Source organism: Sus scrofa, chromosome 18 (genome assembly GCF_000003025.6).
Source record: "Sus scrofa isolate TJ Tabasco breed Duroc chromosome 18, Sscrofa11.1, whole genome shotgun sequence".
Classification (NCBI taxonomy): domain Eukaryota; kingdom Metazoa; phylum Chordata; class Mammalia; order Artiodactyla; family Suidae; genus Sus; species Sus scrofa.
Genome location: NC_010460.4, coordinates 40,419,745 through 40,434,772, shown reverse-complemented (window position 1 = coordinate 40,434,772; position 15,028 = coordinate 40,419,745). Strand labels below are relative to the sequence as shown.

The 15,028-nt window shown below is 44.4% G+C and overlaps 1 protein-coding gene across 3 annotated transcripts; it reads left to right on the top strand.

The window, feature by feature from the left end:
• LOC100738935 lies at positions 6,543 to 14,181 on the top strand. Of its 3 annotated transcripts, XM_005673264.2 has the most exons (5): positions 6,546 to 6,737; positions 7,276 to 7,425; positions 9,613 to 10,986; positions 11,161 to 11,263; positions 14,013 to 14,181. In XM_005673264.2, exons 2-3 carry the CDS (start codon positions 7,284 to 7,286, stop codon positions 10,716 to 10,718), a joined length of 1,248 nt encoding a protein of 415 aa, XP_005673321.2. In that variant the 5' UTR covers positions 6,546 to 6,737; positions 7,276 to 7,283; the 3' UTR covers positions 10,719 to 10,986; positions 11,161 to 11,263; positions 14,013 to 14,181. The 3 variants fall into 3 exon arrangements, with proteins under 3 accessions (XP_020934497.1, XP_005673321.2, XP_003484094.2); XM_021078838.1 differs by having other exon boundaries at positions 6,543 to 6,737; positions 7,215 to 7,425; positions 9,613 to 11,263; XM_003484046.4 differs by having other exon boundaries at positions 9,613 to 11,263.

Genomic DNA, 15,028 nt, shown 5'->3' with positions numbered 1-15,028 from the left:
AACCTGCGGCATATAGAAGTTTCCAGGATAGGGGTCAAATCGGAGCTGCAGCTGCCGGCCTATACCACAGTCACAGCAACACCAGAGCTCCTGGCAATGCCAGATCCTTTTAACCCACTGAGTGGGGCCTGGGATTGAACCAGCATCCTCATGGATACTAGTCAGTTTCATTACCACTGAGCCACAATGGGAACTCTAAGGTATTTTATATGTAGCATCATACACACAGATGATGTTTTTCCTCTTCCTTTCCAATTTGGAATCTTTTGTTTCTTTTTCTTTTCTGACTGCTGTGGCTAGGAATTCCAGTATTATGTTGAATAAAAGTGGTGAGAGTGGGCATTCTTGTCTTGTTCCTGATCTTAAAGGAAATGCTTTCAGCTTCTCACCATTGAATATGTGGACTTATCATATGTGGACTTTATTACGTTGCAGTGTGTTCCTTCTATACACAATTTTGGAGAATTTTTAAAATCATAAGTGGATTTTGAGTTGTTCAAAAGTTTTTCCTGTATCTTTTGAGATGATCATGTGTTTTGTATTTTTTAATTTGTTAAAGAGGAATATCAGTTGATTGATTTGCTGATATTGAAAAATCCCTGGGATAAATTCTACTTGATCATGGTGTATGATCATTTTAACATCTTGTTGGATTTGGTCTGTTAATATTTTGTTAGGAATTTCATGGAGTTCCTGTTGTGGCTCAGTGGAAATAAATCTGACTGGTATCCATGAGGACACAGGTTCAATCCCTGGCCTTGCTCAGTGGATTAAGGATGCTGCTTTGCTGTGAGCTGTGGTGTAGGTTATAGATGTGGCTTGGATCTGGTGTTGCTGTGGCTATGGCTGTGGCCAGCAGCTACGGCTCCAATTTGACCCCTAGCCTGGGAACCTCCACATATCATGGCTGCATCCCTAAAAAGACAAGAAAAAAAAAAAAGAATTTCAACAATGTTTCATCTATGTGCATTAGTGGTATTGGCCTGTAATTTTTTTACTTTATATATTTGGTTTTGGTGTCAGAGTGATGCTAGACACACAGAATGAGGTTGGAAGCATTCCCTCCTCTGCAACTTTTTTGGAATAGAGAAGGATTGGCATTAACTCTTCTCTACATGTTTGGTAGACTTCATCTGTGAAGCCACCTAGTCCTGGACTTTTTTTGGGGAGTTAACATTTTTAAAAATTAATTATTAAATTTCATTACTGGTTACTGATCTGCTCATATTTTCTATTTCTTCCTGTTCAGTAATCTTTGGGAGAGAATACATTTCTAGGAATCTGTCCATTTCTTCCAGAATGTTAATTTTATTGGCATTTAGTTGTCCGTAGTAGTCTCTTGTGATCATTTGTATTTCTGTTATTTGAGTTGTAACTTATTTTTCACTTCTGATTTTATTGATTTGGACCCTATTTTTTTCTTGATGACTTTGTTCAATAAAGGTTTATCAATATTGTTCATCTGTTCAAAGAACCAGCTCTTAGTTTCATTAATATTTTCTATTTTTTTGTCTCTATCTTATTTCTGCTCTGTTCTTTATGATTTCTTTCCTTCTACTAACTTTGGGTTTTGTTTGTTCTTTTTCTAGGTCCTTTAGGCAAGGATATGGAGAAGAGTGAAGTTTTCTACGCTATTTGTAGAATGTAAATAGATGTAGCCATTGTGAAAAACTGTATGGAGCTTCTTTAAAAAACTAAAAATGGAACTACCATATAAACCAGCACTTTCACACCGGGTATCAATATGAAGAAAATGAGAACAGTAATTTGAAAAGAACATGCACCCCCATGATAATGGCAGCATTATTTTTCAGCAGTCAAGATATGGAAGCAACCTAAGTGTTCACCAACAGATAAGTGGATAAAGAAGATGTGGCATGTATAAAAAATGAAGTACTACACAGCCATATAAAAGACTGGAATTCTGACATTTTCAACAGCATGTGTGGACTTGGAGGGATTTTGCTTAGTGAAATAAATCAAAGAAAGACAAACACTATATATCACTTATATGTGGAATCTAAAAAACAAAACAAGCTAATGAATAGAACATCAACAAAAGGTTGTAGAATGTGCATGTAGTTATAGCATTAAATAAGTTTCCGGGAGTTCCCAGTGTGGTGCAATGAGGTTGGTGCTGTCTCTGCAGCACTGGGACATAAGTTCATTCTGCCTGATCTGGCAGAATGAGGTAAAAATGATCCTGTATTGTCACAGATCTGATCCCTGATCCCTGGCCAGGGAACTTCATATGCTGAGGGGTGGCCAAAAAAGAAAAATTCCAAATATGTATGTGTCAATTTCTTTGTATCCTAAATCTTGATGGCACATGGCTTAAAATTTTCATTATTGCTTACTTTTATTTTTTAAAATTCACCTCATTTCTGCCTTGCCTTATTTACTTTTTCTAATGGCTTATTTATTTTTATTTTTATTGGCTGAGCCTACGGCATATGGAAGTTCCTGGGCCAGAAATTGAACCTGTGCTACAGCAGCAACCAGACATGCTGAAATGACAATACCGGATCCTTAACCCATTCCACCAAAAAGGAACCCCTATTTATTATTGTTTTTGTAATTACCGTTGCAGCTGTCATGGAATACATCTGAACTGGCAGTTTGGTTGCCACAAGATTCTTCAACCTTGTTTGGAATGGGTTCGGTAGTTTTGTCCCCCTTTAAAACTATACCTAAAGAGCCTAAGTAATCTAAAGCAGGTTCAGGAAAAATATGAGAGTATCTACATTGATTCTGGGTCATCAGAGCATTCAGAATGACCAGGTGGTATTTCAGGTTGGGAAGTTGGGGAACATTCTAATCTGGGTTGCAAGAGAATGAGTACCTTTGGTGGTCCAACAATATGGCATATTACAATATCCCTATGCTTCTGGAGTACATCAGTGAGAATATATGGCATTTATTAACTGATGTAACTTCCCTCTTAAACAAAATCAATAAAAGTATAAGAAAAGGGTTTATTGCATTTAAGTCTGGCTGCCGAATTTGATGTGTAACCACAGGCTTATTTATAAGATCATATAATTCAATTAACAGTAATGAATGATGCAAATTTTTTCAGAAGCTCTTCCACATTATAAATTTATAAGTTTATTTATCTGCTATGTATTTTTTCTTCAGCTCCACCAATCATTTTTTGTAAAAACAGATTTCTTCTAAGCAAGATATCTTGGTTGGCGGTATCTTTCTTTTTCTTTCCTTCCTTCTCTCCTTCTTGTACTTTTCTTTTTTTTCAAGTGACTTGTATTTTAAATATTCATTTAAAAATACTTTTAGACCCCCATAGAAGCTGCAAATATAGTACAGAGAATTTCCACTTACCTTTTACACTGCTTCCCCCAATAGCACCAGCCTATATCACAGCTCAATTACAAAACAAACAAGTTGACATTGGTGGTAGGGGCTACATGGGGCTCATTGTTAAAATGGCTCATTACGCTGACTCATGAGACTGACAACCTTGCTCAAGTGACATCCTGTTTTTGCCACTGGTACCTACTTTCCCAAGACTACGAGACCCCTCTACCATGTGACATCACACACTGCGGCTTTCTCAAGATTACAAAGACCACCCTACCATGAGATACCTCCAACTTTCTCATGACTATGTGACCACCAGAGTCCAGATGCAAGCAAATGATAAATTAACCTTCCCCCGCGTCGGAAAATCCAGTTTCCTTTCTGTGGGGTATAAGAAGGCCATGCCAGAAGGGCGGGGAGCTGGCTCTTTTCAAGGGCCAGTCACCCTCTCCTTTTCCCTATAATAAATTTTCTTCTCTTTGCCTGAACACCTGGCTCGTTCTCTTTTTCTCCCTACTTGCTTTACAATTGGTACAATATAGAAGGTCCCCCATACATCTTACCTGAACGTCATTGGTTTTCACCAGTACTTTTTTTGTTATAGGTATATAGTTCTAAGAAATTTTGTAAGGTGAGATCAGGATATAGAACAGGATCCAGGAGTAGGGTCCTTCACCACAAATACGTTCCCATGTATCACAGCTTTATTGTCTCAATCTCACCCCAACTTACCCACTGGAAAACACTGATTTATTCAGCATAATGTCCTTAAGATTTACCTAAGTTGTTCTGTGCATCAATACTTCATTTTTTTTCTATCCCTGAATTTTTTTCCCATGGTATGGATAGAATTTTTAACCATTTTACACATTTACACACTGAAGAACATTTGTTTTTTTCTCTAATATTGCGTTTTGAAAAAAATAAGAAAAGGAATAATCAATGACATTTCTTGGCTACTTAATAAACAGTGCCAGGTATGTATACATGTATGTGTGACTTGGTCCCCATGCTGTACAGTGTAAAAAAAAAAACAAACAGTGCCAGGTTCAAGAGTTTTATTGAACTCAATCTGCCTGGGGCTGGGGGGCAGGGATGAAAGGTCCTGTGCTTTAATCCCAAGTTTGGTCTCTCTGGTGACCTGCCTCCTTCCTAGAGTTATCTAGGAGCCCCACCCCGAAATACCTCCTGAGCATAAATCCTGAAGTGGTAGAAAGGGGCTTATTATGAATAACAAAAGACATCATTTTGCATATCCCAACAACAACCCAAGTCTGCTGTTGAGATATAAATATCTAGTAGAGAGACCCGAGACAGATTTGGTGTGAGCAGTATGCTGGTTGCAGCTGAAGCCGTGAGAATGGGTGAAAATGAAGAGAGAGTGGTGGAGTAAGAGGGAGAAATATTTAGGACTATAATCTGGAGAATATGAACATTAAAGAGAGAAATATGGGAAGAGAGCGAGTAAAAGACTTTAAGGAGTATCAGCAGAGAGGCAGCCAGTCAGGCTGGTAGCTGGGAGGTGAGGTTGAGTGAAATGAGCTAAATCGTTTCCATGCCATTTAGCAGCAAGTGGTTCATTAGTGTCCTTGGTGAGGGTGGGTGAGTGGGCATAATGGTAACAAAATCTGGATTTGCAGCGAGTGAAGGAAGAGGAGGTGGAGAAGGCTGAGTGTTTATGGCCCTTTATAAAGACACTTGCCCGTGGAGGGAGGGAAGTGGGAGAACTGCTTCTTTCATTACCTGAAGCATGGCAGCTGACATTGTTAGTTACCTGCCGGATCAATAACTATTCTCCACTCTTTCTTAGTCACAGCATCTAAGTTTATTCCAAGTGGCAATATGCCCTACACACAGAGGACAAGAGCACCTACACATCCTTCACCTGGTGGTAACCAAAGAGAGAGCACGTGAAGCTGCACCTGTTTTCTATTAGAGATCTTTAAGAACAAGACTGATGACTGACTGGCTGACTGGGCGCCCTTTGTGGGGGTTCCTGCCCCCTCCCCCTTTTCCACCTTAGCCATTCCCTTATTTTTCTCCTGCTTTCTGCTTGCAGGGGGCATTTGGATAGAGAATCAAATAGAATAAGGAAGCTGGTGCTAAGGATGTTGGGGTAAAGCGTGAACAGATGGGGTCTGTTGTGGAACCCAGAACCAATCCTGTGGCACCAGACCAGCCCTCAAGCAGTCCACTCCAGAGTTCTTTAGACACAAAGAAAACCTTTACTCTGTTTCACCAACTGCAACATCTGGCCAAACCCAGATAGCGTGATAACGCAGTCATTTCAAACTTTCTTTTCTTTTTTTTTTTTCCATTTCAAACTTTCAGTGCCCCCCAGAAGTACTATTCCCGCCTCTCTTGATTGAAAATAATAGTAATGACAAGGTCATCAAATGCTCAAGTACTTAAATCCCTGCCTTCAGGTCTCCATTTCCCTCCCGCCTCAAAGCCTTCCTTCTGTCCAAGGCCAAGCACTGGACCCAGGCTGGGCTCCTCTCTCCCGACGTCCTAACATCCCTCTCCCTCCACGTCAGTCATGTCTCCCTGTCTCTCCATCCCCGAGACACACAGAACTCAATCCCCGTCTTTCAAAAGCCAAACTCCTCCTTACAACCCCAGGACGCCCCTTCACTACCTCCCATCCACCGTCCTATGGCTTTCCTTCCTCTCACGCACAGAGCACTCTGTAGGCGCCAGCGGCCCTTCCGAGATGCCCATCCGTCACCCACACACACGCCAGCGCCTTTCGGTCCCTCCACTTCCCCGCCAGTGGCGTCCCACCTGCAGGAGCCCCTTCCCCCGAGAGGTTGCTCTCCCCAGCATTCAGCAAACGTGTTCATCCCACCTCTGCGCCCCTTCCTCCTCTCAGGGCTGTCTGTCCTCCGCCCAGGCTGGCCTCCTTCCTCTCTGCTTCTCCTCTTCCTTAAGCGTCAGCGGCTCTAGGCCCGAGGATGGAAAGAGACCAGGAGCTCAGAGGAGCAGCCACGACCTGTGTCCCAACTGCACACTCAGAGGAGGGGACGGTCTGGGAGACTGAGGGGGACAGGAAGGGCTCTGTCCTCTAGAAAAGCAAAGTCCAGGGCGCCTCCGTGCAACAGGGATGTGCAGAAGCGGGGCCTGGGATTCACCCAGAAGAGGGTGCAGAGGACTGCTCGTCTCCACCAGGCCTCAGCAGGTTCTTCTAGAGCCTTCCGTGGGAGCCACCTGGCTTGGGAGCGCGCACAGGGCGCACGCGCTGGCTAACGGCTGGGGGCGGTACCTGCCAGAGAGGCTGCAGGTGCTCATCCTAGTGCCCAGATAAAGACGGAGCCTTCGCTACCAGCGGCGTAGGCTCTTTTCTCTCCGAGGTCCGACCTGTGCAGGTGGTGCGCAGCGCCATAGAGGCTCGCAGTCGCAGACTTGGAGGTATAGAGCAGGTAGGTGTGGCAGGTGCGGCGAGTCGGCCGGCGGGGGTACTGGAGGCGGGCGCAGGGATGGCGGTCGCAGGAACAGATTGGCCCGCAGGGAGGGGAGCGTGAGGAGATGCAGAGTCCTGCCCTGGACTCCAGGACTGAGGAGGGGTTGAGCCCAGGGTGGGGGCAGAGGGGCAAGCTGGAGAGGCTTCAGAGAAGGGGCGGGGGATGCAGCCTGGGTCTCAGCCCCTCCTTCCAGTTTGGCGCCTGATACTGGGTCCTCCTTGCCTTCAAGGCCTCATGTCTACAAGGTGCTACCGCCTGGGGAGTCTAGGTTTGTTCAGCACTTGCAGCCTCTGGGCGCTGCCTCACTGGTCAAGCAGGGCCCAGAGGGCTGCGCCCCCTGTCCCCATCCCAGGTGATCTGGAAGAGAAAGTCAGGGACCTGCCACCCAGGCTCACAGTTCTGATGGGGGTTGAGCATGACTTTCTTCCTTCACAGAACTTTACAGGGCAGAGGGCGGCTGTCCTTCCCTAACTACAGACACCTACCTGTTTTTCAGCCTGGACAATGAACTTTGCAGGAAACAACGAAACTTTTGAGGGCAGTAACTCCAGACCTTTCTTTTACGTGCCTCCTATGACCCAGCAGCCTCACCTGGGTCCCTGGTACCAGAATGCCACCTATAATCCACTCTCCATTCCTGGGGCAGGTAAGGAATCTGAATCCTCAGAGGCTCAATGGGATTAGAGACCCTCCCTCTAAACCAAAGCCTGAAGGTTTTCTAACCCCTTTTTCCATGCCTCCCTTCCTTGCCCTGTGCTGACACCAAAGAGATGGTGGCAGCACCGTGGGGCAGTGTTTGTAGTCCAGGGTCACAGGAAACACTTGAAATCTAGCTTCATGCCAGTGACTCTGCTGAATACTACACATGGGTTCTCGCATTTGACCATGGGCGAGGCAGCGTTGCTGTCCTTGCTTCCCACATGAGGGAACTGAGGCTCCCAGTCAGTGACTGGCCCAGGGTCACACAGTAGTCCAACCAGTCTCCTCATGCTCTGAGACCAGGCTGCTTGGCAGAGGTACCTTAGAGCTCCTCGTCCCTATAATTTTCTCAACAAGGCCAAAAAAATTGCCTTTTTTTTTTTTTTTTTTTTTTTTTAGGGCCACACCTGTGGCATATGGAAGTTCCCAAAGTAGGGGTTGAATTGGAGCTGCAGCCGCTGGCCTACACCAGAGCCACAGCAATTTGGGATCCAAGTCATGCCTGCAACCTACCCCACAGCTCATAGCAATGCCGGATCCTTAACCCACTGAGTACGGTTCAAACCCATGTCCTCAGGGTCATTAAACACTGACCAGGGATGGAATTCAACAAGGCCAAAAAAATTCTAAAATCTATTAATGTGCGGTTAGAAAAGCACCTTGGAGGAAGATGACAAATAAGAATTGAAAATGTTTGGAAGGTAGTCATCTTGATTTAGCAGATAGAGCTCTATTCAGATTGTCCATCTCTATTTGTGTGTTTTGGCAAACTGTCTCTTAAAGAATCTGTCCATTTTATCTATGTGATTATATTTGTGGGAATAGGTTCATAATACTCATCTTTTTTTGTTTTATTTTTCCTTTTCTTTTCTTGCCTCACCTGCTGCATATGAAAGTTCCCAGGCTGGAGTCTGAATCAGAGCTACACCTGCAGGCCTACACCACAGCCACACAGCCCTGCCGGATCTGAGCCACATCTGTGACCTACAGATTCAGCAACACTGAATTGTTAACCCACTGAGCGAGGCCAGGGATTGAACCCACATCCTCAGGGACATTATGTTATGTTCTTAACCTGCTGAACCACAGCAGGAACTCCAGTAGTATTCATTTCTTTTAAAGTCCATGGGATCTTTAGTGATGGATCCTCTTTCATTTTTTCCCCCCTTTTTCAGCCACACCTGTGGCATATGGAAGTTCCTGGGCCAGAGATCAAGTCCAAACCAGAGTGGTGACCTCTGCCACAGCTGGATGGAACTGGTGCCTCCAGAAAGACAAGCCAGATCATTAACTCACTGTGCCACAGCAGGAACTCCTTTCATGTTTGATTTTGGTCATTTGTGTCTTTTTGTTTTTTTACATTCATTCAGATGTGCCCTAAGCAGACATTTCATGATTTGTATACTTTTAAATCTGTAAGTGTGTCTTATGGCCCACTATTCAGAATATTTTGCTGAATGCCCACGTGAGTGTGGGAAAAAAATGTGTACTCTGTTGGGTGAACTAGTCTGTAGAGGTCAGTTATGTCCAAATGGTGCTTTGGGGTTCAGCGAGCCTTACTGAATTTTTTTTTTTTTTAAACCAGCTGCATCTGTCAGTTTCTGATATAGATGTGTTAAAGTTTCCAACAATGGATTCATCGTCTCCTTGCAGTTCTATGACCTCGCTTTCTGTGAAGTGCATACACACTAGGGATTGTTATGTGTCAGTGAAAAAAATGACCTTTTCTTCTCAGTTTCTCTGAAATACTTCCACTTTTTAAATTGTTTTTATTTGTTTTTGCTCATTTTTGTTTGTTTGTTTTTGTTTTTTGCTTCTTAAGGCCACCCCTTTGGCCTATGGAAGTTCCCAAGCTATGGGTCAAAGCAGAGCTGCAGCCAGAAAACATTACAAAGGTGTGTTAGGAGCTGCTGGGACTTGGGTTCAATCCCCAGCCCAGCACAATGGGTTAGGGACCTGGCATTGCCACAGCTGCAGCTTAAGTCCTTTGCATTGGTAACTGAGGAGGTAGCAGAAGACTAGGTGGTAGTCCTGTGGTGGATTGGAACAGTCGTGTCTCTGCAGGTGTGCACTGGCTGAATGTTGTGACTGGCTGCAGGAGACAAAATGGCTAACTAACCCTTTCTCTTTCTAGGTTTCACAAACGGAAGTCTGTATTTTCCATATGCTGTGGTGTTCAATGAGTATCCTGGCTTCCTTGTCCCTCTGTCCCCATTGCCGACTGCTCTTAATCGAAGACCCATAGTCCCTCTGTATTATAACACAGCACCATTCCGACAGTGTGGTGGCTATTGGGAAAAAATGAAAACTAAAGACACACAAACAGAAACTGAACCTCAACAGGCTGAGAACTTGAATGAGAAGCAGGACACGTACTCAGAAGGTGACAGCTGTGATGTAGGAAGGGTGACCAGTGTCCCTACAGATACCTTGAAAGAAACTATGCCATCGTATGATGTGGCATATGGTAAAGCCATGCCAGGGAATGAGGTGCAGTACAATGGGATTTCATATAGTTCCTGTGAAAGTAGAGGTATGCTCTATGATCCTCATGAGGGGAAAGGCCTCATGAACTTGAGTGAAGAAAGAAAGGGATATGCAGTTGACTCCCAAATCCCACCACTTCCAAATGCAGTAAAAGACAGAGATGTGAGCCAGAATACCCTGAATTCAAAATTGTACCAATCCATTGGGAATATCAACAAGCTCCAGCAGGAAAAGCCACCTTGTGCCAGCATGGAAGCTGTTAAGCACCTGAACCTACATTCAGAATCTCAGAAACCCCTTACTGTAGGGAAAAGTATGCCAGAGAACAGTAGTGGGAGCCATGGCTCCCCTAAGAATGTGGGTGAAGAGGAAGAGGTAGAGAGCAATAGCTACCCTGAGGGAGGTGCTTCTTCCCCAAACTTGTTGGCCCAGGTCAACAAAGTAGATGAGGCCATCCAGTGTGATATGAGTTGGTGGTGTGAGGTGCAGTCTGAGAATTCCCATGAACTTTCACCAGAAAGCACAAGAGAGGGAGCAGAGCAGATGGGGTGTAGGGATGAGGTGGAGACCAATAGCCCGGAGGGGCACACTTACCCCTCAACTTGGTTGGCCCAGTTCAACAAGGTAGATGAGAGCAACCAGTGTGATATGAGCTGGTTTGAGTCACAGGTACGGAAGTCCCCCCAGCAGATGCTCTCCAGAGGTGAAGAGGCATCACCAGATTGCGAGCCAAGGCATCATGGGAAAAACTAGTCACGACAGGAAATTAAGTGCAGATAAAGAAGTGCTTATGAATGATGAGATTGGGGAGGTGTATAATGAGAACTTCAAAACATGTGCAACAATTAAGACTGTGAGAGGCAGGAAGCTGAAAGATCTGAGCACCTTCTCAAATGTTAAGACAGTCTGTTTGTTGAAGAAAAGTGCTGCCTTGAACATTGTGATTCCTGAGGATTCAGGAGACTCTGAGTTGGAAGAGGAAGAAGATGAAATGGATGAGGTCGAATGCCTCCTTGAAGAAGTGAGTCTACAGAGCCCTCTGAAGGCTTCTAAAGGAAGGTCTTACCAGGAGGCTGGAAGGATGCTCAGGGTGCCACCTGAGAGCGCTGTCCCTACCCAACTTATTGTATGGCCCACCAGAAATAAGTACAAGTTAAAGCATGGTGAATGTGAATGTGTCCCTGTGTTTTACCAGTTGAAACGACAGGACGGCTGTGAAGGCAGTGGTGACAGGCTCCGAAGCAAACACACCATGGCCAGACTGGAAGGAGTGGCACCCAGGAGGGCCTCCCACAAATGTAAGTGACTAGTGGGCTCATATTCTATTTGGTTGTTGTGCCGGCTTCATGCCAGGTCCTGGATGCAAAGGCAGCCATGGGTCCACAGTATTTCTCCATTTTGAAAGTTATGTTGTCACTTAAGTTGTAGGTGTGCACATTCATGGGATTTACAAAGAATTCTAAGAGCTCCTGCATTCTAGGAAATTGCAGTGTAATTTGAAAGAGTGCTCTAGCAGAAGATGAGCTGGGTGGTGGCGCTAAAGAGAGTTGGGCTGGGACAGGAGGACATAGATCTAGCTGGATTGTGAGGAATGGACGGTCCATGTGAAGGCAGAGAATTTTTTTTTTTTTTTTTGGCTTTTTGTCTTTTTGCTATTTCTTTGGGCCGCTCCCATGGCATATGGAGGTTCCCCGGCTAGGGGTCTAATCGGAGCTGTAGCTGCCAGCCTACGCCAGAGCCACAGCAACGCGGGATCTGAGCCGTGTCTGCAACCTACACCACAGCTCACGGCAACGCCGGATCCTTAACCCACTGAGCAAGGGCAGGGACCAAACCTGCAACCTCATGGTTCCTAGTCGGATTCGTTAACCTGAAGGCAGAGAATTTTAACACAGATTTACAATCTGTGGTTGGATAGAAACAGGAGGGAGGTTTGCTGTGGGAGTGGAGACAATAGCCATGAGCTCAAGAGGGCAGCCAGGGCAGGATTTTGTTTGAGAACATCTTGCCAGAGGGGAGACCTGTGAGGAACTGGGAAAATGGCTAAGAATGGGTTAAAGTGGTAGTTTTTCTCTTCACTTGCAGATTTGTATCCTGTAGGCAATAAGGGGCTCATCCAGATTGAGTAGAGAAGTGAGATAGATATGTGCTATAGAGAGTATTTTATAGGAGGAATTAGAGTGGAGAGTGCCTATGTGGCTGAAAGCCTTGTATAAAGTCAGTTTTATTCAATTAAAAGTATTGTAATTCAACACAACAAAGTGGCGAGGGTCCTAACTCACAAAGGAAAATAGAGACATGGAGAGGACTAGGACAACTGAATCTTCAAAAAAGGGTTGGAGGTGTTCTCATTGTGGTTCAGCAGGTTAAGGACCCGACATTGCTTCCAAATGATGCTGGTTCTATCCCTGGTCTCACTCATTGGGTTAAGGATCCGGTGTTGCCATGGCTCTGGTGTAGGCCTCAGCTGCAGCTCTCATCCGACCCCTGCCCTGGGCACTTCCACATGCTGGAGTGTGGCCGTAAATAGAAAAGATAAATGGCAGCATTTTTGTAAACGCCACCATGTTTGGAGCATTTCGTATGTGAGCCCTTTGCCATGATGTCTAACATTATAAAATTGATAGTTAGACTAAAACACCAGCCACAATACCATTAGTCTTCTCAGTCTTACTTGCCTCTGCCTTCCCACGTCATTGCCCACCAGTACATGTGTGACTATTTTTCTATCTTGGGACGTAGCATTGGTTGTAAACTTACTCTCCGGCAAGCCCCTAATACTGTAGTTGAGCAGTTTTCAGCACTTTTTCTTTTGGCCATGTCTGAAAGTAAGTCTCCCGAGTCTTCCTGTGAAGCAGATAGTGGGAACTTCAGTTGATTCCAGGTTAGAGTCAAGATTTTAATCTCCAGGTTGAAGGCTCTTTTCTCTAGATTGTGTCTTTTATTTTTGCCAGATGATACATTTTACTGCCAGGAACAATAGAATAGTATAGAGTAGTATCATAAAAAGTGAGTTGGTTTTCTGGAACGATGTGTTTTTGAATTTTTTTTTTTTAACATTGATTTTTTTTTTCGACCCTTTATTTTTTATCTTGAGTATGATTATTTTTTCTTTTTTTTGGCCATGCTTGCATCATGGGAAGTTTCCAGGCCAGGGGTCAAACCTGTTCCTCCACAGTAATCCGAGGCACTGTAGTCAGATTCATAAGCCACTGCACCACAGTGGGAACTCCTGTTATTTTACAAATATTTTATAATTTATTTGTACACAATTTTATTTTATTGATTGATTGCTTTTTAGGGCCACACCCACAGCATAAGGAGGTTCCCAGGCTAGGGGTCTAATCAGCTACATTGCAGGCCTGCGCCACAGCCACAGCAATGCCAGATCTGAGCCATGTCTGCGACCTATGCCACAGCTCATGGCAGCACCAGATCCTTAACCCACTGAGTAAGGCCAGGGATTGAACCGCAATCTCATGGTTACTAGTTGGATTCATTTCTGCTGCACCACAACGGGAACTCCTGTATACAATTTTAGAGGTTGTTTCCCATTATAGATATTACAAAATATTGGCTATATTCCCTGTGTTGTACAATAGATCCTGAGCCCTGTGGAATGGTATTTTTATGCTAGTTTTCACATTTAATTCCTAGTGCTGTTAATGGTAGTATATTGTGGATTATGTAGGATTTTGTGAATTATCCTGGTGGCTTCACCCTTCATGTACTAGTTTAGAGCTGGGTACTAGAAGCTTGGTAGGACCCTTAAGCCTTAAGCCAGTGGCTTAACAGGCTTCCCTTCACTCTTAAGATATCTCTGCCTCACCTCAACTCCTAGCCCTAGAGCAGTGGCTTGACAGCCTTTTAAAGGTCCATCTGGCCTTGCAGTGGTCATAAAAAGAAGAATGACTACTAAGCTCAGGCAAAATGTTAAGGCCTTTGGCTTTATCCTAAAAATGGAAACTAAAGATAATGGTAATGATTATCCATATAACATCATTACACAACGGAATTAAGGAACTGTATTCTATTGTTTTTTCATAGGAAACAAATTGCTAAGTTCCAGCTACAAGAAAGAGCTAAATATTGCATCACCATGATGGATTATAACATGTGTCTTCTTTCTTGATTCAAACTATTAAAGCTACACTGACAAACAAGAAAATGCGACATTGTAAAACCTTTGGAATTAAAAGTGGTAATCAGCAAATACGTTGGATTGCAAAAGTGTGATTCTTGAGCATTTTCCTCCTCTCTCAAAAGGGCTACATCACTCGTGACACCAGTAGAATTGGATCATTCATGAATAGCTCTATCTTGTCATCTCCGGGGACTTTCAGATAAGGAGGATGGAGGGGTTAACGACAGAATAAGATTAAGCAGTCCCTGTAAAGAGAAACTATCCTGGGGATGGAGAGGACGCCTACTCACTGTTTATTAATGGAGGCCAGGAACACTGACAGGTGTGTGGAAGGGCGGGTTGTCACATGCTCTTGCATCTAGTGTCTGCTCCTAGAAACAAAGGAAGTTTTAGGCAAGCAAAACTTGTTTGTACCCAAATCCTAGAATCTGGATGGTCAATGTGTGGAAACAGTTTTCTGCCAATAAATGGTGCATGTTGTCTGAATAGGGACGCGAAAGGTTTATGCGTGCTTGAAGACTCCTAGGTTATTTGAAAGAAGGTGGCGTGGCAGAAGTCGGGGTGTTCCAGGTATGGGAGGCAATAGAAGTGCCACCAGGAATGTCTGTCCTCATTATGGGGACCCATGGACGGGACTGGCCAGTGTTCCCTCTCAAGTAAGCTGTGTGAGCATATCCTTTGCTGTGCTTGTAACTCCCTATAACTCACCTGGTGCTTCTGGACGGTATGACAGGATTGTAAAGTGTGATAGCAGTGTGGGCAGAGACAAGCAAAAGATGGGGTTTCCAAAGCTGGGCTTAGTAGAAGGTCTGTGATTTTGCCTAGCTTACTCCTACTTCAGACCGCTTTAAGTAACTCTAAGAAAATGGTTCTGGCCTGTATCCCTACCCATGGCTGCTGGATAAGGTGATCTCATGCG